This window comes from Mauremys mutica, chromosome 5 (assembly GCF_020497125.1).
Source record: "Mauremys mutica isolate MM-2020 ecotype Southern chromosome 5, ASM2049712v1, whole genome shotgun sequence".
Classification (NCBI taxonomy): domain Eukaryota; kingdom Metazoa; phylum Chordata; order Testudines; family Geoemydidae; genus Mauremys; species Mauremys mutica.
The window spans coordinates 145,203,202-145,228,798 of NC_059076.1; the positions used below are offsets into that span (position 1 = coordinate 145,203,202).

Sequence of the window (25,597 nt, forward strand, 5' to 3'; positions counted from 1 at the left end):
GCTCTCCACTGGCTGTTACAGTCTCTTTGCTCTGTAGGTTGTCTGGGAACATTAGCAGGGAGTAGGGTTGTTGTCTGTGTCTCTCTGCTCTACAACGGGACCCCTTTGTGTTTGCAGCCCAAATTTCCACTGGCCTTTTTTTTTTCTTGGCACCCTGGCACATTGCTAACTCATGTCTAACTTGCTACCTTCCTGGGCTCTTTGGATTCACTGCCTAGCGGGTTCCTGCAGCCCATGGACTGTGGCTTGGATTATTATTCCCCAAATGGACTAATTTCATTTTCCACAAAAGAACCTCGGCCTGTTGTTTTCTACCCAGGTTTCAGAGATTTTTAAGGCCAGAAAGGACTGTTCTGATCGTCCAGTCTGACTTCCTGCACAGCGCAGGCCAGAGATCTTCCCCACGCGATTCCTCCAGCCAGCCCAGGACGTCTGGTTCAGCTACAGCAGATCTGTTAGAAGGAGCCATCCACTCTGGATTTAAGGCTCCAAGTGCTGGAGAATCCACCACCTCTCTAGGTAAGATGTTCTAATGGGCAGTTGCCCTTGTTTAAACCTTGGTGCTGTATTTCTCATCTGCATCTATCTAGCTACATTTTCCATTTCCACTGGGCACCTCCATAACCCTTCCCGGACACAGGGTATTCCTCCGTGTGCTCCTTAAAATCTTGACGGTATCTCAGCTACTGAGAGAGTTTGTAGTCGGGCTGTGCAGTAAAAGCAGCTAACTACAAATGGGAAGGTACTCACTGTGGTTTCATCTTCGTTCTCTCTTTAGAGTGGTTGGGCAGTTGGTGTCCTGCTGCTGGTGCTTATGCCATTGCTCATAACTGTCTCCCTGTGACTTTGTGGTATTAGTTTTATCCATGTGTTTGTTGCTTCCTGTCCTAGACTTACATTGTCAGCTAGTTTGGGAAAGGACCATTGTTCTGTTCGTACAGCACCCCGCACAATGGGGCTCTGAGTCTTGACTGGTGACCTCTAGAAACTCGTGCAACACACTCACAATACGAGCTGTTCCCTTTTGCAAGTTAAAAGCTGATTCCTTTTCTAACTGGCAGTGCTACAAACTGCGCTTGGGAATCTGAGAATCAGCTGAATTCTTTGTCAATGTGTCTCCATGACCAGCAATACCAGTTCTGCAATCAGAATTTAGCTGGCAAATCTGCTAACACTGCATTACTCAGTAGTGAAGCGAAACGTTTTTTTCGTTCCTATTAAAAATGTTCCTGAAGACAAAGGTCTTTCTCTACATTTTTCCTCATTTTTTTGTGACAAAACCCCTAAAAACTGAAATCATAGAATCATAGACTTTAAGGTCAGAAGGGACCATTATGATCATCTAGTCTGACCTCCTGCACAACACAGGCCACAGAATCTCACCCACCCACTCCTGTATCAAACCTGTGTCTGAGCCATTAAAGTCCTCAAATCATGGTTTATTGTTAGTTGATGGCAACTGAATATTTGTGGTTTGGTTTTGTTTTCAGATTTTTTTCGACGAAAACCCAAATTGATTTGGTCAAAAAATCAAACTATCCCTGCGGAACTCTGTGTTGACAGAAAAGCCTGTTTTCATTGGGAAAAAAAAGTGTTGATCAAAAGATGTTGACCACCTGTAGTCAGTAGAGAATCCGGTAAACTCTCCCCCAGCTTCATTGGGCCCAGCAACAAACACCACATTTGTGTCAGTAACAGGACAAAAATGTTGTGACTCTTGGCAAAAGTATATTTCACACAAGACAATTTATCTGACAAATCTCACTTCCCGTTCTATGCACGGGGTGTTTGCAAACAGCTCATGGCTTTCTCAAGTGCTCTGTGCTGCAGTCACAAGAGTGGGGTTTATTCTCTCTCTCTATTTTACTGCTAATCTTTCAGGTGACATGGCACCATCAGAAAGGATCGAGTGGTGCAAAAGCTACCTCTGTAGCCATTAATCCTGTCTTCACTGCCGTGGCCCTTCCATTCCCCATCTGTTCTGCCATCTGTCATGCTCACTTGGTGTGTCAGGCACAACGCATCCCTGATTTGGGGTCTCTACTAGTCAATTATACATTGTGATAATGAATTAAATACAGGTAACCCTTCTGCCCCTCTGAGTTGGCAGCAACAAGGGCTTGGTTCAGTATGCAGGGGTTCCGTTTCAATAACACAATGCAAAACCGGCTCAAGCCCCTACCCAGTGACCTGGGACAATTACATACCACCACCCCGGGTGCCTCTAGGAGGCAATACTTCCCCACTCGCAAGCACAGAGTCTGAGTGTCACAAAATCCTTTTAATAAAGGAGGGAAACAATGTGGCATCACGTTGGAGAAACACCACAAACAGGATTATAACACAAGCCATAAGCAACAAAAACCCACCTCCAAGTACGTTTGGCAATATCCTTTCCCCCTTAGGGTCTTAAGTCCAATCACCCCAAAGTCCAACAACCCGAAAGTCTCTGTCTCTGGTCAGTGCCACCCCAGAGTTCAAAAGTTTATCTGCAGAGTTTTACCCCCCCCGTCTGGGTGGAAATGGGGGGGCCCCACACACACAGGGTGTTAAGGGGGCACCTTACGTGGGCCAGGGCCAACTGCTCCGCCTCTCCGTGGAGTTCTGCTGCAGCCTTCCCCACGACCAGCTCCACTCCACCAGCTGTGCCGCTCCTCCAGCCGACCCGTGAGCCGCTCCAGCCGCCCCCCGCAAACCGCTCCGTTCGCTGCTCCGTGGGCTGCTGCAACATGCTGCAAACTGCTTCGCTCTGCCAGCCACTTAGCGATAGATCTTCAGGCTCCCCCACTAGTTAACACAGCACTCAGTGATCTCAGCTCAGTAAGCTTAGCTCTTTTAGTGATTTCAGCACTTAGTGATTTCAGCTTGTAGTAGGGGAGCCCTAGCGCTGGTGCACCATTAGCCCAATGTGAATTCAGGTCAGCAGCCTCTAGATGGACTCCTAAAGGATTCAAAATTAGCTCTGCTCTTTAACAGTGGAGAGAGGGGGAAGTGCAATTGGTGTCCCAGGTGCTCAAAAGGGGCCCATACTATCAGGTACACACACCAGTCCCCAACCTCTCTCCCTTCACTAGGTTTTGGCACCCATGTCCCTTGTCTAGCAAGTGCTACTTAATGGATAGTGAGACATCTCTGTCCTAACGCAGTCTCATAGTTCCTCATTCACATAATCTGGGTGACAACACTTTATTCCTCCTGCCCCAATAATCAAAGAAATTGGGGGTCCCAGAGCTGTCAAAATAACCATCCCAGGCTGCCGTGGGCTAAATTAGGTGGGGTGGGCGTGCCAGTGCAAATACCTGCAATTCCTTTCCACACTCCCCATAATTCACCACCAGATGTCAGGGTAGAGCTCATCCTGACTCTGCTTACATATGATTCTCTGAGTTAACGTCCCTCTTCTGCAGTGATGACCAGGCCTTAAGGGTTGGCTCCAGGCCCTCACTCAGGTAGCTCCAGCCAGGCCTTTCCCTCTGGCTGGTGTGGGGGAAGGTGCTCCCAGGATCCCCTCTGGATCCTCCACAGGACTCTTTCTGCCCTTTCCCCGTCTATCAGGGCACCAGGCACCAGCTCTCTCTGAGTGAGGGAGCGCTACCAGCCCCTTTCAAGACTCTGGGCCTCACCCACCAGCCCCCTAAGTCTTTCTCAGCCTCTTGTCTCCCCTCTGTGATACAGCAGGCTCCATTTTACAAGCAGCCCTCCCCCTACCCCAGGCTACCATCACGTGATGTCTGATCCAGCCAGCGTCCCAAACCATCACTGGGGTGGGGGCTAACTGCACACTGATGGGGCTGAGCCCAAATCCCCTAAAAGGGGCAGCCCGCCCCTGACACCACTCACCTGGTAGGTGAGGGGGAAGCCGCTGTCAGGAGTCAGGCCGTGCTGGACCAGTGGTGATGCTGCAGCAGGGCAATAGGCTGGGGGAGGTGGAGGAAGAATTATGTGTAACTGTGACACCCCCTTTCCCTGCCCCTCAGCACAACTCCCTACTGAAGCGCAGGCCTGAGCTCTGTCTTTTCAGGACTTCAAAAAAGAAAAGTTTTGCACAGAATTGAAGCTCAGAGCTACGGTACCAGCCCCTGCCCGTAGGGGTTAACGACAGCTGCCAGTCAGCTCAGAGAGTCCCAGACAATTTCTTAGTGAGCGAACGTTTAACACACACACAGCCCCTCGCAGACAGTATGCGGGACACTTTTCAGTCCCGTCAGCAGCGCGGTTCGGCAGTACATCTGTGGGGTTCCTTACAGAGACTCCCGGTGCTGTTGCTGTTGCATGTATTTCAGTGCAAGGTAACAACACAACACTCACGTGTGGAGTTTGGGCCACACCTTCCGAGCATTCCCCTCTGACCTCACACTGATCAGGTCCCAGTCTCTGGGGGGGGGGGGCTCCAAATGTATGTGTCCCCCATCTGGACTCTCCGGGGCCTGAGGAGAATGGCGGCCTCTCCGTCCCCACCCAGCACCTCAGAATCTCCTCAGCAAACACCAGTCCAAAGCTCCGTTCGGCCAGCAGCAATTCCCATGTAGCGCCCCCGCTCCACCTTGTCACCTTCTTTAATGCCAGTTGGCTTACAGGAGTTGATGGACAGGTCTGGGTTCTTCTGGATCCCGCCACCCCCTCAGCAGGGTGAATCTTCTTTATTTTCCCCTAGGAATTTATTTGGCGGTGCCTCCACCCCCCCTCGCTCCTTCCTGGCAGGGTCACCAGGGCAGCTTGGGTGGAAAATTCTTACCACAGGGGAACTCCCACTTACTTGCCAGATCGTTGGGAGACTCCCAAGAAATAACACAAACACATACAATGCATTCAACACAGTAATTGTATTAAACAGGAGACAAACATACCATAACAGGGTAAAACACTGCTAATACCCGTGACTTTCCCCAGTCACGGGACCTGATGTATGAAATGTAAGATCACTGTCCCGTCGGTACCGTACTTTGTTGGGGCTTTTGATGACCTATGACCACAAGATCGTCTCTGCAGTGGTTTAGCCGTGTGGCTGGCTGGGTTCAGTACAACCCAAAGGACTCACAAGTGGGAGGAGGTGGTAAGTCCTTCCACAGGTTTAATAAACAGCAGGTTATAAAATCCCCAAACCATCACTCCCTGGCTTGAGGACACAGTTCAGGGAGTAGGGTGTCCCCAAAACAAATTCCCTGGTGCCCTCACAAACTCCATGAATGATCCTCAGGGTCAGAGCTGACTCTGGACCCCTCGGTCACTGCAGAGGGGCTGGTCTCTGCTGGCCGGGATCCTCCTCAGGCAGGAGTCAGGCTGCGTCGATCCCAGGATTTCCCCTCCCCAAAAAGGGGTGCAGGGCTCAAGGTGCAGGTTACACAACTACACTAACATCCAAACTGTCGTCTCCTAGTCCAGCGTCCAGACACCCCCCCAGCAGGCAGCAGCCCTGGACTAGCAGCCAGAGCAGAGCTGACCATGTGGGGACTGGTCTCACCTAGGGAGCTGGAGACTGAACTCAGCCTGGCTGGGGAAGTTTCCCAGCAAAACTCGACAAACTGGGAGTGATCAGTGGAGAGGAAAAAGCCAGCAAGGCTGCTTGTCCTTCCTGGAAACCTCCTGTACAGCCCCAGAGATGGCGACCGAGGCCGTGTCTACGCTACAAAGTCATGTCGGCGTTCAGCCACCAACGTTTGTGTATCGCTGGGCGTGTGCCCACTTGGCTGCTTGTACCAGTGCTGCTCGTACTCACCAGGAGTGCTTGTGTAACACGCTAACCTTTGATTCCACACGTGCCCCCTCTCATCCCATGTTACCGCCGGAGCAGTGAGCAGGGTCTGTCTCTTTGGACAGCAGAACTCCCACCCGTGGATGGTCACACATAGGAAAAAGATACAGATTTGGGCAGTCATGGATGCCCATAGGATAGGTCCGGCCTTCGGGACGGGCGATGTGGGTGACTGCCCAGGGCGCCACGGTCAGGGGGGAGGGGACGTGGTCCGGAGGCAAGGAGCAGGACACAGGCCTGGCCCCACACTGCCCCCAGCCTGCCCCTCACCGTGCTTCAGCGGGATGATTCTGGAGGCCCCACAACACAAGTGGGCCCAGGACACAGAGCAGGATGCCATGGCTGGGGCGGAGCTGGGGGTATCCCAGGAGGAGAGAGGGCCCAGGCTGCCCCAGGCCCAGCCCCTCCGCTGCACGACCTCCGACAGCCAATCGCACGCGCCGCACATGGGGATGATGCCTTTACGCTCTCGCCAGAGCCCCACCCGCAAGAGGGGGCCATGAAAGGCTGGGCCCAGGGGGCTGGAACAATGTGAATAGTGGGGTGCTGAGAGCCACTGAACCGAACTGTAACCCTGCATGTGATGGAAACTGCCTCCAGCCAGGGGGTGCGGCAGCCCCCTAGATGCAGCACCTCTGGCCAGGCACTGCCGACAGAGCGCTGTCATCCGCTTCCCTCATGCCTCCTTCCCTCATCCACCCGTCTCTCCCCTCCATGCCCTCCCCCATCCAACCACCTCTTTTCTCCAGACCTCCCACTACCCTTCCTTCCCTCATCCAACCACCAGGCATCACTTCCCATTTCTATTTCTGTGCCAGGGCTGCTGTCAGAGGGAGGCTCTAACCCAGCAGGCTGCTGAAAGGACCCACATGCCAGTGATCAGGGGCTCGGCTCAGCGCGAAGGCAGGACAATGGCGAGGGACAATATCTATGAGAACATGCCGATGACGGAAGCTGCTCCCCAGCCCAAAGGTAAGCACAAGAGGCTGCACCGGACCGTGGACTCCCGCTGGCCTCTCCTTGGCTTTGTGGTCTCTGCAGAGCGTCCTGGGCAGCGATCGCTTGCTCCACTGACCACGAACCCAGAGCTCAGCCTTGTGCTGGCCAGAGCACCACGGGCAGTGGGCGAGGGTGCTGGGTCAGTGCTTCCCAGTGCGTTCTCTCCCCTGCCAGTCCCCAGCGGGAGAAGGGCACAGAGGGAGAGATGGGAGTCCCTGCCCAGCATCCCAGCCTCCTGCCGGGCAGCGCAGTGCCATGGGCTGGCCATAAAAGCCAGCCAGGCTCCCCCTCCCCAGCTCACTGCCACCATCAGCCTCTCCCAGGAGGAGATCACCAGGGTCGAATCCTCACAGCCCCCATCTCTGGGGACCAGCTCCCTCTCATCCCCCCATTTCACAGTGACACCTCCTTTCCTTACCCTCTGCCCCTTCCCTGCCCGAGCACACGCGTCTAACCGTGAGCAGGGGCAGGGAGATGTAGCTGTGTTAGCAGAGAAGGGTTTTCCCCAGGGCTCGGGGATGGGGAGGGAGCCTGTTCCTCCAAGGACAAGGAGCAAATGGAGCTCGAAGTTCTGAGATAAGGACCAGGCTGTTTTTCTAAAGCTCCCAGCACAAGGGGCCCCTCTCAGGGCTTTGGCTGGGTGACTGGGCAACAAAATGGCAAATGAAATTCAGTGTTGATTAATGCAAAGTAACGCACATTGGAAAACATAATCCCAACTATACTTATAACATGATGGGGTCTGAATTAGCTGTTTCCACTCAAGAGAGGGATATTGGAGTCACTATGGACAGTTCTCTGAAAACAGCCACTCAATGTGCAGCGGCTTCAAAAAAGTGAACAGAATGTTCGGGATCATTTAGAAACGGACAGAAAATATCATATTGCCTCTATCTAAATCCATGGTACACCCACGTCTTGAATACTGCGTGCAGATGTGGTTGCCCCATCTCAAAAAAGATATATTGGAATTGGAAAAGGTTCAGAAAAGGGATTAGGGGAATGGAACAGCTGCCATATGAGGAGAGATTAATAAAACTGGGACTTTTCAGCTTGGAAAAGAGACGACTAAGGGGAGATGTGACTGAGATCTATAAAATCATGACTGGTGTGGAGAAAGTAAATAAGGAAATGTTATTTACTCCTTCGCATAACACAAGAACTAGGGGTCACCAAGTGAAGGTTTAAAACAAACAAACAAAACAAACAAAAGGAAGTATTTCTTCACAGTTAACCTGTGGAACTCCTTGTCAGGGGATATTGTGAAGGCCAGGACCATAACAGAGTTCCTAGATAAGTTCATGGAGGACAGGTCCATCATTGGCTATTAGCCAGGATGGGCAGGGATGGTGTCCCTAGCCTCTTTGCCAGAAGCTGGGAATGGGCAACTGGGGATGGATTCCCTGTTCTGTTCATTCCCTCTGGGGCACCTGCCACCGGTCACTGTCTGCAGACAGGACGCTGGGCTAGATGGACCTTTGGTCTGACCCAGACTGGCCGTTCTTACATTCTTATGTTTGTTGGGCAGGTGTCACCTGGACAAGGGCCTGCTCCGGGGGTTGTTTATCCCCTTTGGTTTCAGTGCAATCCAGATGCCATGTGGCAGCTGTTCTGGATTCGAACACATGAAAGACGCCGGGAAGGGTCAGGAGACAGGCAGGGAGACGGGGCTGACGGAAGTGGAGGGTGCGGGTGAGGATGTGAGGTTCAGTAGGCAGCTGCAGCTATGCACCGAGCTCAGCTAGGCTCTTTGCAGCGACAAAGGAAAAACTGGATATGAGTCAGCAGTGTGCCCTTGTTTCCAAGAAGGCTAATGGCATTTTGGGCTGTATAAGTAGGGGCATTGCCAGCAGATCGAGGGACGTGATCATTCCCCTCTATTCGACATTGGTGAGGCCTCATCTGGAATACTGTGTCCAGTTTTAGACCCCACACTACAAGAAGGATGTGGAAAAATTGCAAAGAGTCCAGCGGAGGGTAACAAAAATGACTAGGGGGCTGGAGCACATGACTTATGAGGAGAGGCTGAGGGAACTGGGATTGTTTAGTCTGCAGAAGAGAAGAGTGAGGCGGGATTTGATAGCAGCCTTCAACTCCCTGAAAGGGGGTTCCAAAGAGGATGGTGTTACGGAGTCCCCGGGCGATGCTCTGGAACTGCTCCCCACAAAGCCAGTCAGGACTTTGGGGAGCCTCCTCTCCCATGGAGCAGACTGTCTGCAGGGCAAGAAGCTCACACGGCTTCACCTCCTGGGTCTCTTCTGGGAGCATGTAGCATATGCCCCTTTGTGCGCTTCCCACAGCGAGTCTGCCCAGGCAGGTGTGAGGAAGTGGGAATGTTCCAGCTGTGTGATGTGAATGCTGAGAGGGGAGTATTGACCTGGGAAGGTTGCAGGGGAGTTGTGCTGGGACGGCTGCACTGGGGAAGGGAGATACCTGAGCATGTAACCTGAGAACCCAGGAGGGGGGTTGGAGGCCAGGTGACACCTCTGCCTGGGACACTGGAAAAAGGACAGAGGCTGGGGGAGGAGCCGGGGGGAGGCTGAGTGAGAGGCTGGGGGGAGATTCAGTTTGGGAGCTGGCTAGGAAATGGAGGGGAGCCCCGACGGGGCTTGGGCTTCCCAACGGGGCTGTGGCCTCCCTGGGGCCCACAGATGGACCTAATTACAGGGGTTCCTATTGTCTGTACCGGCAAGACCTGTTTTGGACTGTGCTGTCGTCTAAATAAACCTTCTGCTTTACTGGCTGGCTGAGAGTCATGGTGAATCGCAGGAAGAGGGGTGCCGGGCCTAGTCTCCCACAGGGTTCTGTGGAAGCCAGAGGGTCCTGCACACACCCCCACTTTTCAGTTAGACGTGACTCTTAGCCAGCCAGTAAAACAGAGGTTTAGTTGCTAGGCGACAGAGTGTCCGGTTAGAAACTGAGGCACCCACACAGTATTCAGAGGAAACATTACGAACAGCCCCATTTTGTCACATCTCTCCCCTCTTCGAGACCGAACTGAGCAAGGTCACTTTAGCCAGTGACCTGGGGAAGTTTGAACCCAGCAACGTTTCCATGGGTGCCCCAGCATCTCTCCCATTCCTTGGGGTGAGTTACACCAGGACAGTCCAGTCTCACGCTCTCCCGTGGGTTTGTTGTGCTTGATGGCGCTTGCAGGCTGCATGTGGGAAGGTTCATGCAGCCCGGGCCCTTTTGCCACCCCAATAACCCTGGGGTTTAAACTGGGATTGGGTCTTTTTCCAGCGCTCCAGTTTGGAGGGCTGCAATTTGGGCTCTCTTGGTTAAGAGCCCCCAGCTTGACTGTGGCCACCCTCTGAACAGGTGTGTCTGTTCCCAGCAGCTTGGCCTCAACCCCTTGCATTTGACGCCGCCACGTCGGAGGAGAGTGGTCAGTATACACAGTAAAGTGCTGCCCAAAATGATACAGCTGCAGCTTTCCAAGGGCCTGCACCAGGGCTGGGCATTTCTTTTTTGAGGCTGCATAGTTCTGCTTTTGGGGCAGCCGTTTTTTGCACTTCCACTTCATCACAGATGGACCTAGACTGTTCTCAGTGGTGGCAGATGACAGAACAAGGAGCAATGGTCTCAAGTTGCAGTGGGGGAGGTCTAGGTTGGATATTAGGAAACACTATTTCACTAGGAGGGTGGTGAAGCACTGGAATGGGTTCCCTAGGGAGGTGGTGGAATCGCCTTCCTTAGAGGTTTTTAAGGTCAGGCTTGACAAAGCCCTGGCTGGGATGATTTAGCTGGGAATTGGTCCTGCTTTGAGCAGGGGGTTGGACTGGATACCTCCTGAGGTCCCTTCCAACCCTGATATTCTGTGATTCTATGAAAACATAAGGAAATATGTAGTGTGTGCTCAGTGACAGAGAAGCTCCTCCCAGAATCTGTTTCAGGAAAGGCTGAGAACTGCAAACTCAGTACATTAGTGAGAGGCAGCTTCACCCTTTGGTTAGCGTGAGAGAAGCTACTTCTGCAATGTAAGGGGATTATCTGGGCATCTGAGTGTTGTCTGCTGGTTCCAGGAACCACACCCCATGGGGGAGCGGCGCGAGCTAATGGCTGAGGCCCAGATCAGACAGGGAGGAGGTGCGGCAGGCTGAGACTTTCAGGGAGAGGAGAATCCGACCGTCTTGTGTCTCCAAGCAGCTGACGTTCACCTTGGGGAGACCAAATCCAGAGCACACCGAGCACACTTACTTCTGTCTACACAGACAGAAAGCAGCTCTAGTCTTCTCCCTTTAATGTGCAGGGGACACACAGTCTTCTGGCTTTGCCCTGTGATTCGCCCCTTGGCTGCCTTGCAGGGGGGAGCCCAGCATCCTGGCGATGGGTTATTAGACAGGGATGCTGTAGAAAGGCCCTTCTGGGCACACTGCTGCTGTAAGCCCCACTTTTCTCCTGCACAGAATCATTTCCCCTCATTTCTCTGCCTCGTTGTATTAATATTTCATAAGTTGTTTCAGGTTCCTTTTCTCACTTAAAAATACTCCTTTGGGCCTGGACTGCACAACCCCTAAACTTCCCTCTCAAGAAATGCTTACGCAGGGGGAACACCCTGCTCCCAGATCTCTCTCACAGGACGCCTGCCTGGCACTAGAGTCTCTCATGGTTTAGGGAGGGTCGCTTTTCTCATTCGAGTTCAGGTCGGTTCTGACCTTATTTGGCCTCATTCCGCTGTTGCTGTTAACCACAGTCAGGGACTAGGAGGCTGAGCAGGTATTGGATTTGGGGGTGGAGTTTCCTCAGTCAGTGGCAGTTGAGCTGTAACTTTCCATGGATATGTTTCTTCTTCTCCTTCAAGGAAACCCACCAAAGACATCGGTCCCTTGGCGGCACAGGGCAGTGGGCATCGTCACTGCTGTCCTTCTCCTCCTGGGTCTGGCCCTGGCCACGTCCCTCCTTGCTGTGACGCTTCTATGTAAGTTCATCTGCAGCTCCAAGCCCAACGTTTGCCAACTTCCATACAGGCCAGTTGGCTCGACTGGGGGGGTTGGGGGGCACCCCCACATTCCAGCAGAATATCGACTGTGTTTCCAGTCTGTCCCTCCAAATAAATCTCCTGCTCCAGGGAGTTCGAATGGAGCTGTAAGATCTTGCCCTGCTGCTTTGATACTAGCACAAACTTTCTAAGTCTAACGATGGCCCAGCACTGGCACAGGTCACCTGGGGAGGCTGTGGAACCCCCATCACGGGAGGTTTTTAAGGACAGGTTAGACAACCACCTGTCAGGGATGGTCTGGGTGAACTTCATCCTGCCTGAGCATCACCTCAGGGACTTCAGATCACATGTGGCAGCCCCACATGCTCAACCTGCACTCTGAGGGTCACGCTGGGTCCTTTCCTGACCACATATCACCAGCACGAGCCTCAGCCCCAGGCGTCCTCATGGCACCACTGAAATGCCCTGCGGAGAGACCAGACGGCCCAGTGGTTCGGGCGCTTGTCTGGGGGCTCAGACTGCTGGGTTTAATTCCCTGCTCTGCCAAAGAGTCCCTGCCCTGGAGCCAGCAAACAGCTGAAAACAGGGAGCTGGAGTGGAGAGCTCTTGGAGGAGAGGGGAGACAAGCCCCTGTTCCTTAGGGGCAGTGAGTGGCAAAGACGACTGGTGCCTCCCCGTGCTGGGGGGCCACAATCTAAAGGGGAGGACACGTGACCGCCCCACATGTCTCCTCTGCCCAGCGACCCCCTGCCCAGCCCAGGGCCACCATGCACTCCCTGCCCTGCCAGAGTTACCTGCGGGGGGCTCTGTCCTTCTCCCGCTGCACCTCCCCCCAGCACATTCGGCCAGTCTCCCTGGCAGCCGGGCCCGGGCGAGGAGCAGGAGGGAGCCGCATCTCATGCGGCCGTAGCTGGCCGATCCAGGTCACTGCTCTGTGCAGGGCAGCAGCTGCCTGAGAGCCTGGCTGGGGGTGCAGGGCGGGGACGCCCCCACCAGAGCCCTGCTGCTGGGGACAGGGGCTGAGTGAGCCGGAAACGTGCCGGGGGGTCAGGGGACTCCAGCTTGCTCGACCCCTGTCCCTGGTAGCCTGGCCTTGATGGGGCAGCCCCGGCCACCTCCCCACCAGGCTCTCAGGCAGCCGCTGCACTGCACGGAGCAGAGACCCTGAGCGGCCGACCTGAGAAGTGGCTGGTCCTGCCCCCTCCACTCCCTGCCCGGGCCCGGCTGTCGGGGACGGGGCCGAGCGTGCCGGGGGTCAGCGTCAGCGGGAGAAGGACACAGCCCCTCTTCCTCCTCCACCCCCCGGCATGCCAAGCAGAAATCTGGGGGGCGCTTCACCCTGCACACACCCCATATGCGTCGCCTCTGGCGAGTGGGTTCTGGAGCGTTTGCTGGTTTGCGGTGTTCAGTTTGCAGAGGCTGGTACGGGCCGTGCGCTGAGCGATGCAGAGCCTGTGATCACATCAGATCAGGCGAGGGGCTTCCCTGGTTAGGGGGCCTACAAAGGCAGCCAAGCCGTGGGAAAGAAGCCAGCAAACAACTGGGAACAGGGGAGTTCGCGTGCGGGATTGTAAGGAGAGTTTGGGGGGGGGCGGTGACGTTCTGTTTTTGTGTGGTGTGGGGTTTTCTTTCTCCTTGGCAGGCGCTTAGGGAGGAAGGGTGTGACAGACACAGAGACAGCAGTGGTAGTGACCCAAGCAATGGAAGACACAGTGAAGATGACCGGATGTGGAAGCTGCGGGATGTACATGTTCCTGGTGCAGGTACCTGAAAAGAGCTTGTTCGTATGAAGCTCCGCCTGAGAGAGCTGATGGAAGAGAAGAGCCGAGGTTAGGAGATGCAGGTGGAAACTCTGGTTGAGTTTTGAAGGGGATTCGAGCAGATGATGGAGGAAAGGTGAGAGGAGGCTGAAGGGAAAACTCAGGACTGGCAGATCCAAGCTGGACTGGAGAACGCGGCGGGGAGACTGCTGGGTGAGTAAAGTGGCCAGTGGAAACGTGATGATGAGAACCGGGCAGAGGAAAAGACCAGCTAGAGAAGGAGAAGTAGAGCTCAGGAACAGGTTTGCTGAGTTGGAAAGTGAAGAAGGCTGCAGCAGGGAGTAGCAGGAGGTGGGAGGGCAGGGAGAAGAGAAGAGCAGCTAGTCCTACAAGAAGAGGGGAAGAGTCAATGTACATACCCAGAGTTCGGAGCCCCGGGAGGACAGAGGGTGACTTGCAGTAGATCGCAAGGGAGAACAAAAGACAAGAGGACTTGCATTCAGAAGGAACAGGAGGAAGGCTGGAGAATGGCACCAACACCAGGAAGAAGCAGGTCTACGTGATGGTGACTCCTTACTAAGAATAATGGATAGGCCAGGCACCAGAGCTGATCCAGGGAACAGAAGGGTGAGCTGTCTGCCGGGAGCTAAGTTATGGGATGTGGATCTGAGGCTGAAGAGGATCCTAATGGGAGCAGGAAGGAATCCCCTGATTGTCCTTCACATGGGAACAAACGATACTGCTAGATTCTTGCTGAAATGGATCAAGGGAGATGATGCCAGGCTGGGGATGACACTTAAAGAAATGGAGGCTCAGGTGGTCTTCAATGGGATTCTACCTGTCCCTAGAGGAGGAGAACAGAAGTGAGACAAGATGATGATGATCAATGCACGGCTCAGGCAGTAGAGCTCTGAGGAGGTCTCTGGGGTGTTCGACCACTGGGAGGCATTCACGGACAAAGGACTGTTCTCATGGGATGGACTCCCCCTGAGTAGGGCAGGAAATAGATTCTGGGATGGAGGGTGGCACAACTAGCTAAAAGAGGTTTAAGCTTGGAATTCAGGAGAGACAGTTGAGAGATGCTCATGTAATCTCCACTTTTGGTTCTAATATTGAGCAGGAGAAAATCAAGTAAGAGCAGACACAGCAAAGGAGAAAGGAACAGCAGAGGGAAGGAGAATGGACATCAAGAGGAAAGACAGTTCCCAAACCAATGATGCTAACAACCAAGTAGTAGGTGATACTGGCAGTAGCATGACTGTGCCTAATCGTGTGAGGAGCCTTGTCAATGACGAGCGGAAACAACTAAGGTGTCTATGCACCAGTGCAAGAAGCCTGGGGGACAAAATGGAGGAACTAGATCTACTGGTGCAGGAAGTGAAACCAGATGTTACAGGGATAACAAGAAACATGATGGAATAGTAGCCAGGACTGGAGTACAGACAATGGAGAGTATGGGCTGTTCAGGAAAGACAGAAATGAAGGTGAAGGTGGTGCAGTAGTGTTGTATATTGATGAGGAGATAGACTGACTGTAAAGAGATTAGAAGTGCTGGAACGGCTAATACAGAGTGTGTTTGTGTCAAAATCACTTTGGGGAAGAAAGCTACCAGAGGCTCCCCTGAGATAGTGCTTGGGGCCTGCTACAGACCCCAGGATCCTATGTGGATATGGATAGAGACCTCTGAAATACCTTCAATTAAATATATACTCCTGGGTGCTGTGTGATTATGGGCGACTTTAATTTCCCGGATACAGACCGGAGGACGAGTGCTAATCATCATGGTATGGCCAGGGCCGGTGCAAGAAAGTTTCATGCCCTAGGTGAAACTTCCACTTTGCGCCATCCCCACACCCAGCTAACCCCGCCCACTGCCGCGCCCCCCCACGTCCACCCACCCCTCCCACCAGAGGAGCCCCCCCCACTGCAGTTAACCACGCCCACCTGTCCCTTCCACCAGAGGACCCCCCCTCACGGCAGCTAAACCTGCCCACCACGGCAGCTAACTCAGCCCGCCACCCCGCCCGCCCGGGGAGCCCCTCCCGCTGCAGCTACCCCCCCGCAGCTAACCCCACCCGGGGAGCCCCCCATCTACGACAGCTAACCCCGCCCGGGGAGGCCCCCCCCATTCTGTGGCAGCTAACCCCGCCCGGGGAGCCCCTCTCCGCAGTAGCAAACTCCTCCTGGGGAGCCCGCTCCAGCTCACCTCCGCTCCGCCTCCTCCACTGAGCACACAGGCCCCGCTCTAAGTGTCCTCCCCTCCCAGGCTTGCGGCGCCGATTCCCCCACTCTAATTCCCCTCCAATCGGTGCCGCAAGCCTGGGAGGGGAGGAGACGTAGAGCTGGGCTGTGTGCTCAGCAGAGAAGGCAGAGTGGAGATGAGCTGGGGCGGGGAGCGGTTCCCCTGTGCGCCCCCCTCCCCGTTACTGCGGGCAGCCCTCCCCACGCCCCTCTGCCCCAGCTCACCTCTGCTCCACCTCCTCGCCTGAGGAGGCTTTTAGGCGCCCTCAACTGCTAGGCGCCCTAGGCAGCTGCCTAGTTCGCCTAGTGGTTGCACTGGCCCTGGGTGTGGTCCACACTTTCCTGGCTGTGAGAGCTGACAGATTTCTTTACCAAATAGTCACCAAACCAAGAAAAAGGTGATGACATTTTAGACTGAGTGTTGGTGAGTAGGAAGGATCTCCAGAGAAGAACTGGCTGTAGGGGACAACCTTGGTTCGTGTGATCACAAGCTAATTCAGTTTCAACTAAATGGAAGGATAAACAAAACTAGGTCTGCAACTAGGGGCCTTCATTTCAAAAGGAGAAACTTTAAAATATAATGGGCTGGGCGGAAGGACTCAAGGATCTGAAAGTGGGGGAGGCTTGGAATTACTTTCAGTCCAAGTTACAGAAGTTCTCTGACACCTGCATCCCAAGCAAGGGGAAAAACTTCCTAGGGAAGGGTTGTGGACCAGGCTGGATGAACAAGCATCTCACACAGGTGATTAAGAGAAAGCAGAAATCCTACAAGGAATGGAGGATGGGATGGATCAGCAAGGAAAGCCACGTCTTGGAGATCAGAAAGTGCAGGGAAAAGTGAGAACTGCCAAGAGCCAAGCAGAGCTGGACCTTGCAAAGGGAACTAAAACCAACAGTAAATGGTTCTATAGCCATATAAACACAAAGGGACTGCCCGACACGGAGGGTGTGTTGGAGATTGGAGATAATCTAGGCATGGGCAAATGCCTAAACAAATACTTTGCCTCCATTTCTAATAAATGGAATGAGGAGTTTATGAGTAGTGGCTGGCTGGCTAATGGGAACGAGGATAAGGAAGTAGAAATAACCACACCTGAGGTGGAAGTCAAACTCAAACAGCTTAATAGGACCAAACTGGGGGGCCTGGATAATCTCCATTCAAGAATATTAAAGGAACTGGCACGTGAAGTTGCAAGCCCACCAGCAAGAATTTTTTAGTGAATCCATAAACTCAGAGGTCAGACCCTATAACTGGAGAATTGCTAATGGAGTTCTGATTTTTTAGAAACAGGAAAAAAGTGATCTGGGAAACTACAGACCTTTTAGTTTGACCTTAATTGTATGCTAGGTCTTCGAACAAATTTGGGAGGAGAAAGTAGTTAGGGGCATAGAGGTTAATGGTAAATGAGATAAAATTCAACATGGTTTTACAAAAAGTAGATCATGCCAAACAAACCTTCTCTTTCTTTGAGAAGATAACTGATATTTTAGAGAAAGGAATTACAGTCGTTCTCATCTATCTGGATTTCAGGGCATTTGATACCATGCCACATGGGAAATTATGAGTCATCTTGGAGAAGAGGGGGATTAATATTGCTGTTAATCGCTATGTGCATGACCTTGCACTTTGCACAATTAAATTTCATCCCATTTCTACTACTCCAGGTGTCAAGGTTGTCCAGCTCTACTCGTATGAAATTCCAGTCCTCCTCCATGCTGGCAATACCTCTCAACTCTGTGTCATCTCTTAATTTCATTAGCACACTCCTCTTTTTGTGCCAAGGTCTTTAATGAAAACGTTAAATAAGATTTGTCCCAAGAGTGATCCCCGAGGAACTCCACGAGTAACCTCCCTCCAGCCTGACAGTTCACCTTTGAGCATGATCAGTTGTAGTCTCCCATTTAACTGGGTCCTTATCCACCTTTCAATGGGGTCGGGAAGGAATTTTCCCCCAAATCAGATTGGCAGAGACTCTGAGGTTTTTTGTCGTCCTCTGCAGCCTGGGGCACAGATCACTTGCAGGTTTGAACTAGTGTAAATGGTGGATTCTCTGTAACTTGAAGTCTTTAGATCATGGTTTGAGGAGTTCAGTAACTCAGCCAAAGGTTATGGGACTATTACAGGAATGGGTGGGCGAGGTTCTGTGGCCTGCAGGAGGTCAGATTATGATCATGATGGGCCCTTCTAGCTGTAAAGTCTATGAGACCTGTCTCTGCCTCAGTTTTCCACCTCTAAAGTGGGGGGAGGAGACTTCCCTACTTCACAGGGGTGTTGTGTGACATTAAATAATATATGAAAGGTTGTGAGCTGCTCAGATCCTACCGTGAAAGGAGCCAGAGACGTACGATGGATTGTGGGAAAGATTCCGCAGGCAGCACTTAGATCACAGGTCTGTTGATGGTGCACAAGCTGGAAGAGAAACTGGCTCCCTGGGGCATCGCTGTGTTGACCCTGCAGCACTAAGGGGAGTGAAGGCTGATTTTTAGGGACAGATGCTCTGCAGGTGTAAATCGAAGTAGCTCCTCTGAAGTCAGATTGACACCATCTGAGCAGCTGGCCATTAGTCTGCAAGCCCGGATCCTCAGAAGCATTTGGGCTCCTGGTTTCCATAGAAATCACTGGGAGTTTGGGGCCTGAACACTTCTAAGGGTCCGGGCCTCCAGTTAGCAGACAGGCCCCTGAGACACACCAGGAGTGGAGCTGTCAGGATTGTTAATAAGCACTTGGATGGCCACAGTGCCCAGAAGCTGCACCCTGGTCCTTCTTTCCATAGCGCTAGGTGCTGCACAAACACACAGGAAAATGAGGCCATAGAATCCCAGAACCATCGGGTGAGAAGGGACCCCAGGGGCATCTAGTCTAACCCCTGCCAAGATGCAGGATTTGTTGTGTCTGACCAATCCCAGACAGACGGCTCCAGCCGCCTTTTGAAAACCTCCCGTGAAAGAGCTTCCACAATCTCCCAAGGCGTCTGTTCCTGAGATTTACTCTCAATCGGCTCTGCTGGAGTTTGTAGCTCCCTGCTCCATGGAGCTGACGCCCTACGTTAAGATGGTGTAACATACACCAGGAGAGAGCCCCGAACGGGGCCTTGGCTGTGCCAGTGTCCCTCCTCGGGAGGGAAGCTGTCCAAGATTAAAATAAAAGACGTCATAGAGAACAGCCTCGCGCTCGGCGCATGTTCCTTCTCTGGGCGCGGCTGGTCTCCAGCCGCAATTCGGTTCGGTCGCTGACCTGCAGACGTGTGATTTCTAGATCTCCGGGCACAGAGCAAGCTGCAAGCGGTTGAAGAAGCGGTGCAGAAGCTCCAAGTCTCTCTGCAGCCTGACAACACCTCGGACGCGTCAGCAAAGAGATCGGACAGTAAGTCGCAGGACGAGGGTCTTAGGCATCAGGGTGGGGTCAGTTCCCCTCCCCGACCTGGAAGCTGAGCACTCTCCTGCCTACAGGGATGTTGGGTGCCTGGCTTCCTCCTGCTCCCCTCCAGATACTTCCCTGCCAGACTCTGTTCCCCAGCAGGAAAATCATCCTTTATTTCTCCCACCTAGAGTCGATTTTGACTGTGAGCTGTTGAGAGCAGGGACTGTCTCCTCCTGTCCGTACAGCGCCTGGCACACAGGGGGCGGCAGGTGCTGCTCTACTGCACGTGCTGATAATCAAGTGTTCTGCATCTCCACTGACGTCGCTGTGACTTTCTTCTAGGTCTGCAGCTATTGGATGAAGCGCAGGCAGGAGTCCGGATGCTGAAAGCCCAGCTGGGTAATGTCAGTGCAGCGTTTGGAGAAATCCAGATCCGTCTGGACAACGTCAGTGCAGCGTATGGAGAAATCCAGATCCGGCTGGATAACGTCAGTGCAGCGCGAGGAGCAGTGCAAGGTCGCTACAGTAAGTACTAGCTGCAGTGCTGGCTGGTGCCATTTCTGCTGCTGCTGAGGATGAACGGAGGATTTCAGGCTCCCAGGCTGACAACGCAGCGCCTTTCTCCAGCACCAAGTTCTCTTTCATTAAAAATCACCGGTGGCTGCACCTGGGCCCACACCGTGGTGATCGGTGTGGAGTTAAATTACACCCTAGGCCTCGTTAGCCTAATGGGAGCACCCAGCTGTCAGCTCTTCTTAGACGCTCCAAACCCGTCAGGTCACAGGCAAAAAGTGACCCTGGCATTTCAGCGTATGGGGCGTTACTTTCAGAACTATCCCGGAGTGTTGGGGGGGGACACTGATTTGCAAATGACCCGAGACTTCAACTTCTCATGATCACTGAAAATATTTGATGCAGAACCAGGAGATCTTCCACCTTGGGCAGCTACATTCCCCCTCCTGAATTCCCCCTGCCACTCAGCTGCACAGTGAGTCTCCCCTTTCCCATTACAGCCATGCTGCTCTGCACTGGGACCAGCGCCCATGCTCCAGCCCAGATGCAGCTGCATTTCAGTGCTGGGGGAGTGACCCCGTGGTGTCTGCTTTCCGCAGCGCTCTTTGGGATCCATCATGTGGCCACACAAGTTCCTTATTGTGATGCTGGAGAATCAGGATTCAGAAGCTCCCTGGGCTGGGGGCAGCTGAAGTGCAGGGAAAATGCAGCACTAGAAACCCTGAGCTCCCTGCGTGTGTCCCTGTGACTTTAGCCCGGGTTTCTCACCTCAGTCTCTGCTCCTAGGTGACGTGCTGACAAAGCTCTCCAGGGGCTGGAGGTTTTACGGTGGGAACCTCTATTACTTTTCACAAGAAAGGAAGTCGTGGGACGAGGCCGAGCGGTTCTGTGTGTCTCAGGACTCGCACCTGACCTCTGTCTCCTCCCAGGCGGAACAGGTGAGTGCAGGAACCTCCTAGGGGCTTGGATAATGGGTCAGTGCCTTGTTTCACACCAGAAGGAGGTGGAAGGTGGCAGCTGAGGTTGCAAATCTGTGACATGCTTGTGGCAAACTATTGGAGAGGATGCCAAGCTTTGAAACCTGACCCAAGGGATTCACCCATCAGTTTAAAAGCAGAGATGGGCAGAGGAAGAGAGCCAGGATCTGGGGTGCTGGAGGAGGAGGATTTGGGGTCAGGCTCATTTCTGATTTTCCCTACTTCCAACGTAACATTTCCAGCAAACCCAATGACCTTTCCCAGTGACGACCCACTTTGATCCCTCTCCCCAGTCCGAGGGCTCAGGCAGTGGTGGATTGTCCAATGGGCTGACAGGGCCTGGGCCCCACCCCCAACAGAAATCCACCATGGGACGGCGGAAGCCCGTAGCCCCGGCAGAAGTACCGGGCAGGCGGGTGGGGTGGGAGAAGCCCCAGTGCTCCGACCCCACTTCGCAGCAGAAGCACCAGGCAGCAGGGGAACCCTCCCGACCTGGCTCCTACACTATGGCCCTGGGACTGGAGAAGCGCACGCTCCCTGTGAGGCCTCAGGCCTTGGGGAGCTCTTACTCCCCGCTGCGGCCCCACTGCAGCCCTCACCCCAGGCCTCTGCGGCATTTTCTGAGGAGGAAAATCCCACCCTCCGGCAGGGCCAGACTTTGCACCCAGTTCTCTGCTCCGAGCTTTGCCTCCTGCGAGGGCAGGGGGCTGGTGTGAACTCTGAGGTGCCCGTCAGTACCTGCCGCAGCCCAGCTCTGAGGGGCCGTGGGGGGAGTGTTCTGAGACAGGTCCCTGCTGTTAGCCCCAGGCAGATACAGATGCAGACACACACACAGAGCTGCTCCAGGGCTCCCTCAGGGTCTCCCAGCTAGTCACTGTCAGCGTTGGGGGCAGGACACCGCGTCTCCCGCTGCCCAGTGCCCTGCTCACACCACCAGACGCCCTTTCCTCTCCCCCAAAATCTGTTCAGCCCAGGCAGCTGCGGCTGCATCCTGCAGCCTCTCTTGGGTGACCTGCACATGCTGCAAACTGTGTTGTGCAGGAGTTTCTCTCCAGCAAGACCCAGGGACAAGATCACTGGATTGGACTCACCGACCGGGAGACAGAAGACAGCTGGCGCTGGGTGGATGGCACAGAATACAGAGCAGACGCAAGCAGGGGGTGAGTAAAGCTTGAGAGACGTGATTATTTCTTACACGTTTGGTCACAAGCTCTTTCGGGCAGGGTCTGTGCGTCCCCTGGTGTCTATGCAGCACCCTGCACAGTGGGACCGATCCTGAGGGAGGCCCCCGGGCGCTGCCACGACAGCAGTGAATCCTCTCAGGAATTTCTGCTAATGCCCCTTTGCTTAGAGCAGGAGCCTCAACACGGAGTGTGTGTTCAGTGCCCACTGAGACCCAGGGCCAGAGCCTCCCCTGGGGTAACTCGGCATTGACTTGAATGAACCACAGGGATTTACACCAGCTGAGGGTCTGGCCCCAAGTCGACTCAGTGCAGCCAGGGGAGTCTGGAGTGAGCGGCAGGTTCCCGCTCTCCTTGGGATTGCGCTGCACTCTCCCCTCGGTCAGGCTGGGCACGGGGAGGCTGTGGGGCCGGGGGCATGGCCGGAGCCAGCTGCAGTCGGTGCAGTGACCTCAGGGGGCTGTGGGTGGGACCCATAAGCAGGGCCAGGGAGAAGTTAATGACTGACCCCCGCTACCCCTGTCAACAGCAGAGTCCACAGAGCAGAACTGAGCTCTGGGATTGGCTGTGGTTCTGCCCTGAGACATTAACACTCTGATCTGTAGGTTCTGGGCGCAGAATGAGCCAGACAATTACGATCCGAAGAAAGATGGTGGAGAAGACTGTGTTCACACTGAGCCAAGAAAGCGGAATTTGTGGAATGATGCCAAGTGCACTCAGCCTTTCAGGTGGATTTGTAAGCAGGCCCATGGACCGGCTGGGCTGTGATATGCAGGTCTCAGCACGTCAAAAAGCACTTTAATTTTCAAGCTAGAATATTTCCCAGCCACCTGCTGGTGAGGAGCCCTTTACACTGGAGGGGCCGCATGGGATGTGCATTGCAGCGGGAGCCCCCAGGAGGAATCCTGGATTGACCAGCCTGAATTCCTCCTAGTGTCTTCTAGGGCGCACGTGGCAAAGGACTTTCTCCACCAGCCTCCGGGAGGGTGTGGTGAGCTCCCAGCTCACTTCCACCTACCGCCCAGGGAGCTGCCAGCAAGGAGCAAGAACGGCATTTCCCCATGAGATTCTGGCCAGCTCCTCATAGACTTTAAGGTCAGAAGGGACCATTATGATCATCTAGTCTGACCTCCTGCACAAAGCAGGCCACAGAATCTTACCCATCCACTTCTATAACAAACCCCTAACCTATGTCTGAGTTTTTGAAGTCTTCAGATTGTGGTTTGAAGACCTCAAGCTGCAGAGAATCCTCCAGCAAGTGACCCATGCCCCATGCTGCAGAGGAAGGCGAAAAACCTCCAGGGCCTCTGCCAATCTGCCCTGGAGGAAAATTCCTTCCCGACCCCAAATATGGCGACCAGCTAAACCCTGAGCATGTGGGCAAGACTCACCAGCCAGCACCCAGGAAAGAATTCTCTGTAGTAACTCAGATCCCATCCCATGTAACTCAGATCCCATCCCGGAGCTTGTGGTTGAGCTACAGCATGGATTCCAAAAGCCATCCAATCTTGAGCAATGACAGTCTCTAAAGGCTCCGTCTTTACCATGCGGGGCAGACACGAACAGAGGAGAGGATATTTCCTCCCCCTTTGCTCTGCTCAGCTCATCCTTTACATCACTTGTCGCCTCCTCTGTGATGACACTCAACTCCGCCTCCTGTGGTGCCACCTTGGGACTTCCTTTTTCTGTCTTCTGACTGCTAGTAGCTTCTGCATTGCCAACTTCCTCTTTTGACTCTCTCTGTGGCTTCTTAGACTTAATCTCCTGCTCCGCTTTTAAAGGTACTGTGTCAGCCTGAGCTAATTCTCTCACCCTACTTCTGGTAATTGGCTCTGCAGATTTTTCTGTCTCTGTCAGTTCCACCATGTCAGTAGAGATGGGAACCAATTCTTATACTCCTCTAACACATCTATTAACTTTTTCAACTCTCTGATTCTTTTTAACAACTGACCACAGTCTGATTTATAACCATCCAGTGATTTTAAGCTGGCATCCAAAGTTTGCTGCGCTTTTCTGAGTAACTCTCATTTTTTTATTTAATTTCTTTCCCAGCAAACTATAAGCTATGAGCAGACATTCAACAGCTATTCCCTTCACCAGTTTAGCCTCTCTTTTTTTTCCGCTTCGTTTCTACATCAAATACTTCACTCACAAAACCCCATGGGTTACAATGCTCAGATATCAGCTCAGCTGTTCTAAACCTCCTCCATGTTCCTGAATGTATTTTCTAGCAAAGTTTTCTAGAGCCATACTGTGGGCAACTTCAACAGACTCTACTCTTGCCCTGACTTCACTTACCTTAACATGTAACACAGAACTCATTTGAATTCTAACACTTCACTGGCTTATGTAATAAACTAGAATGAACCCTCTGTTGCTTTACTCTGTAGCTGAAGGCGTCCCTTCACAGAAACAACAGGAACTAATACCCCAAACGGGTTTTCTACCTAGTTCAATAAGTCCCAAGGAAATGATAGAGGGGTGGGGGCACGTTCCCCTCTCTTCCCTCGATGGCTCGTAGCTGATCGAGAGGTCTTTTCCCTCTGCCAGGACCTGCCGAACAGCCGGGGAACACTGAGGCCGACGGATCAGAGGTGCAGCCTGAGAGAGCTATGGGGACTGAAGAAATGTGCAAGTTCTGAGTTACTGCAGCTTCCTGGCAGCAATTAATGCATAGATTTATCAGCTCCCCCGCCACCACTTAGTGTGGGTCATCGGGCCCGATGCTACTGCTTGTTCTTATTGGTACCATTCGTTACAACTCCGACCTCCAACAAAGCCCCTTAAATGCACGTATCATTTTAAATAATATCACTTTTTAAATAATAACACTATTACTGTATAAAATTACTTTTTAAAATAATATCATTACTTTATCTTGCAAGATTAAATTCAAAACCTCTAAGTTAAAACTTTAAATCAAACCACAATACAGAACAGGAAATACTGGGACTGCTGCCAAACCGCAGCCACAGGAAATCAGGTTCCTGTATTCTTAAGAGTGAGTTAGCAAGACATGCAATCTTGCTTTCTAACTCTCTGTAACTTTAACTCTTTAGTTATGCCTCAGGTGAGATTCTCAGGGGTCTAAGGATGCCTGGAATCCCTGAAAATTCCTGTCACGCACTCCTTCGAGACTCCTGGCTGGCTCGCCAGTCTATAGCCTGATTTAGGATGCACTAATAACCTTAATTTAATTTATCAATTTAACTTAAATTTAATTTAATCTAATTTAATTATTAGTCATATTAATTAGTATGTGTCTTAGGCTCACCAATCTATTTGACCAGAAGATAACAGTTCTTGTCCCGAATCAGGCTCCACAGAATTTACAAAGGATCCTCGGGGGTATAACAGGAAGCTCACACTGAGAAAGATAGAGCCTTAAAAACTTTTTATTAAAATCAATACTAGTAAGTAAATGGTAAAATACTCAGAGTTATAAAGTTACAATTGCATTACTGCTATTCAAAAGATACATATGATAATATATTATTATATGCAACAAAGCTTTGGTTAATATATTCACACCCTTCCTCGATAACCTGGTGGTAAGAGACACAGGACCAGCCTCGCAGTTCAGGTTTCTCAATTCTTGAGTGTGAGATGCAGTGCTTAGAAGAAACAAATACTAAGAGCTATCCAAACTAACTTAGGGTTTACTTGACTAACTTAAACTTAAAATCAAAACCTAATAAACAAACTAAGAATGAAAATGTAGGAAAACCAAGCTTAGCCTAGTTCCTTTGAAACTTAAAGTTTAAGAAGAACAAGTATAGTCTACTAATAGTAGTAGTCATAGTAGGCAGATAGAATAGAAGAGGAATAGAGATAGAGTAGAAAAAAGAATGTAAGTGAGAATACTCTAGCA

At 52.5% G+C, this 25,597-nt stretch overlaps 1 protein-coding gene and 1 long non-coding RNA gene across 2 annotated transcripts in view; one reads left to right on the forward strand and one right to left on the reverse strand.

Annotated features, from left to right (window-relative positions):
- LOC123371059 overlaps positions 1-25,597 on the reverse strand; it is a 136,145-nt gene that overhangs the window by 97,439 nt on the left and 13,109 nt on the right. The gene's annotated exons all lie outside the window — the stretch shown is intronic.
- Positions 280-22,904, forward strand: LOC123371054 (C-type lectin domain family 4 member F-like). The gene is made up of 8 exons (XM_045018196.1): positions 280-519; positions 6,571-6,724; positions 11,556-11,672; positions 18,951-19,058; positions 19,398-19,580; positions 20,355-20,506; positions 21,587-21,705; positions 22,332-22,904. Exons 2-8 carry the CDS (start codon positions 6,622-6,624, stop codon positions 22,492-22,494), a joined length of 945 nt encoding a protein of 314 aa, XP_044874131.1. The 5' UTR covers positions 280-519; positions 6,571-6,621; the 3' UTR covers positions 22,495-22,904.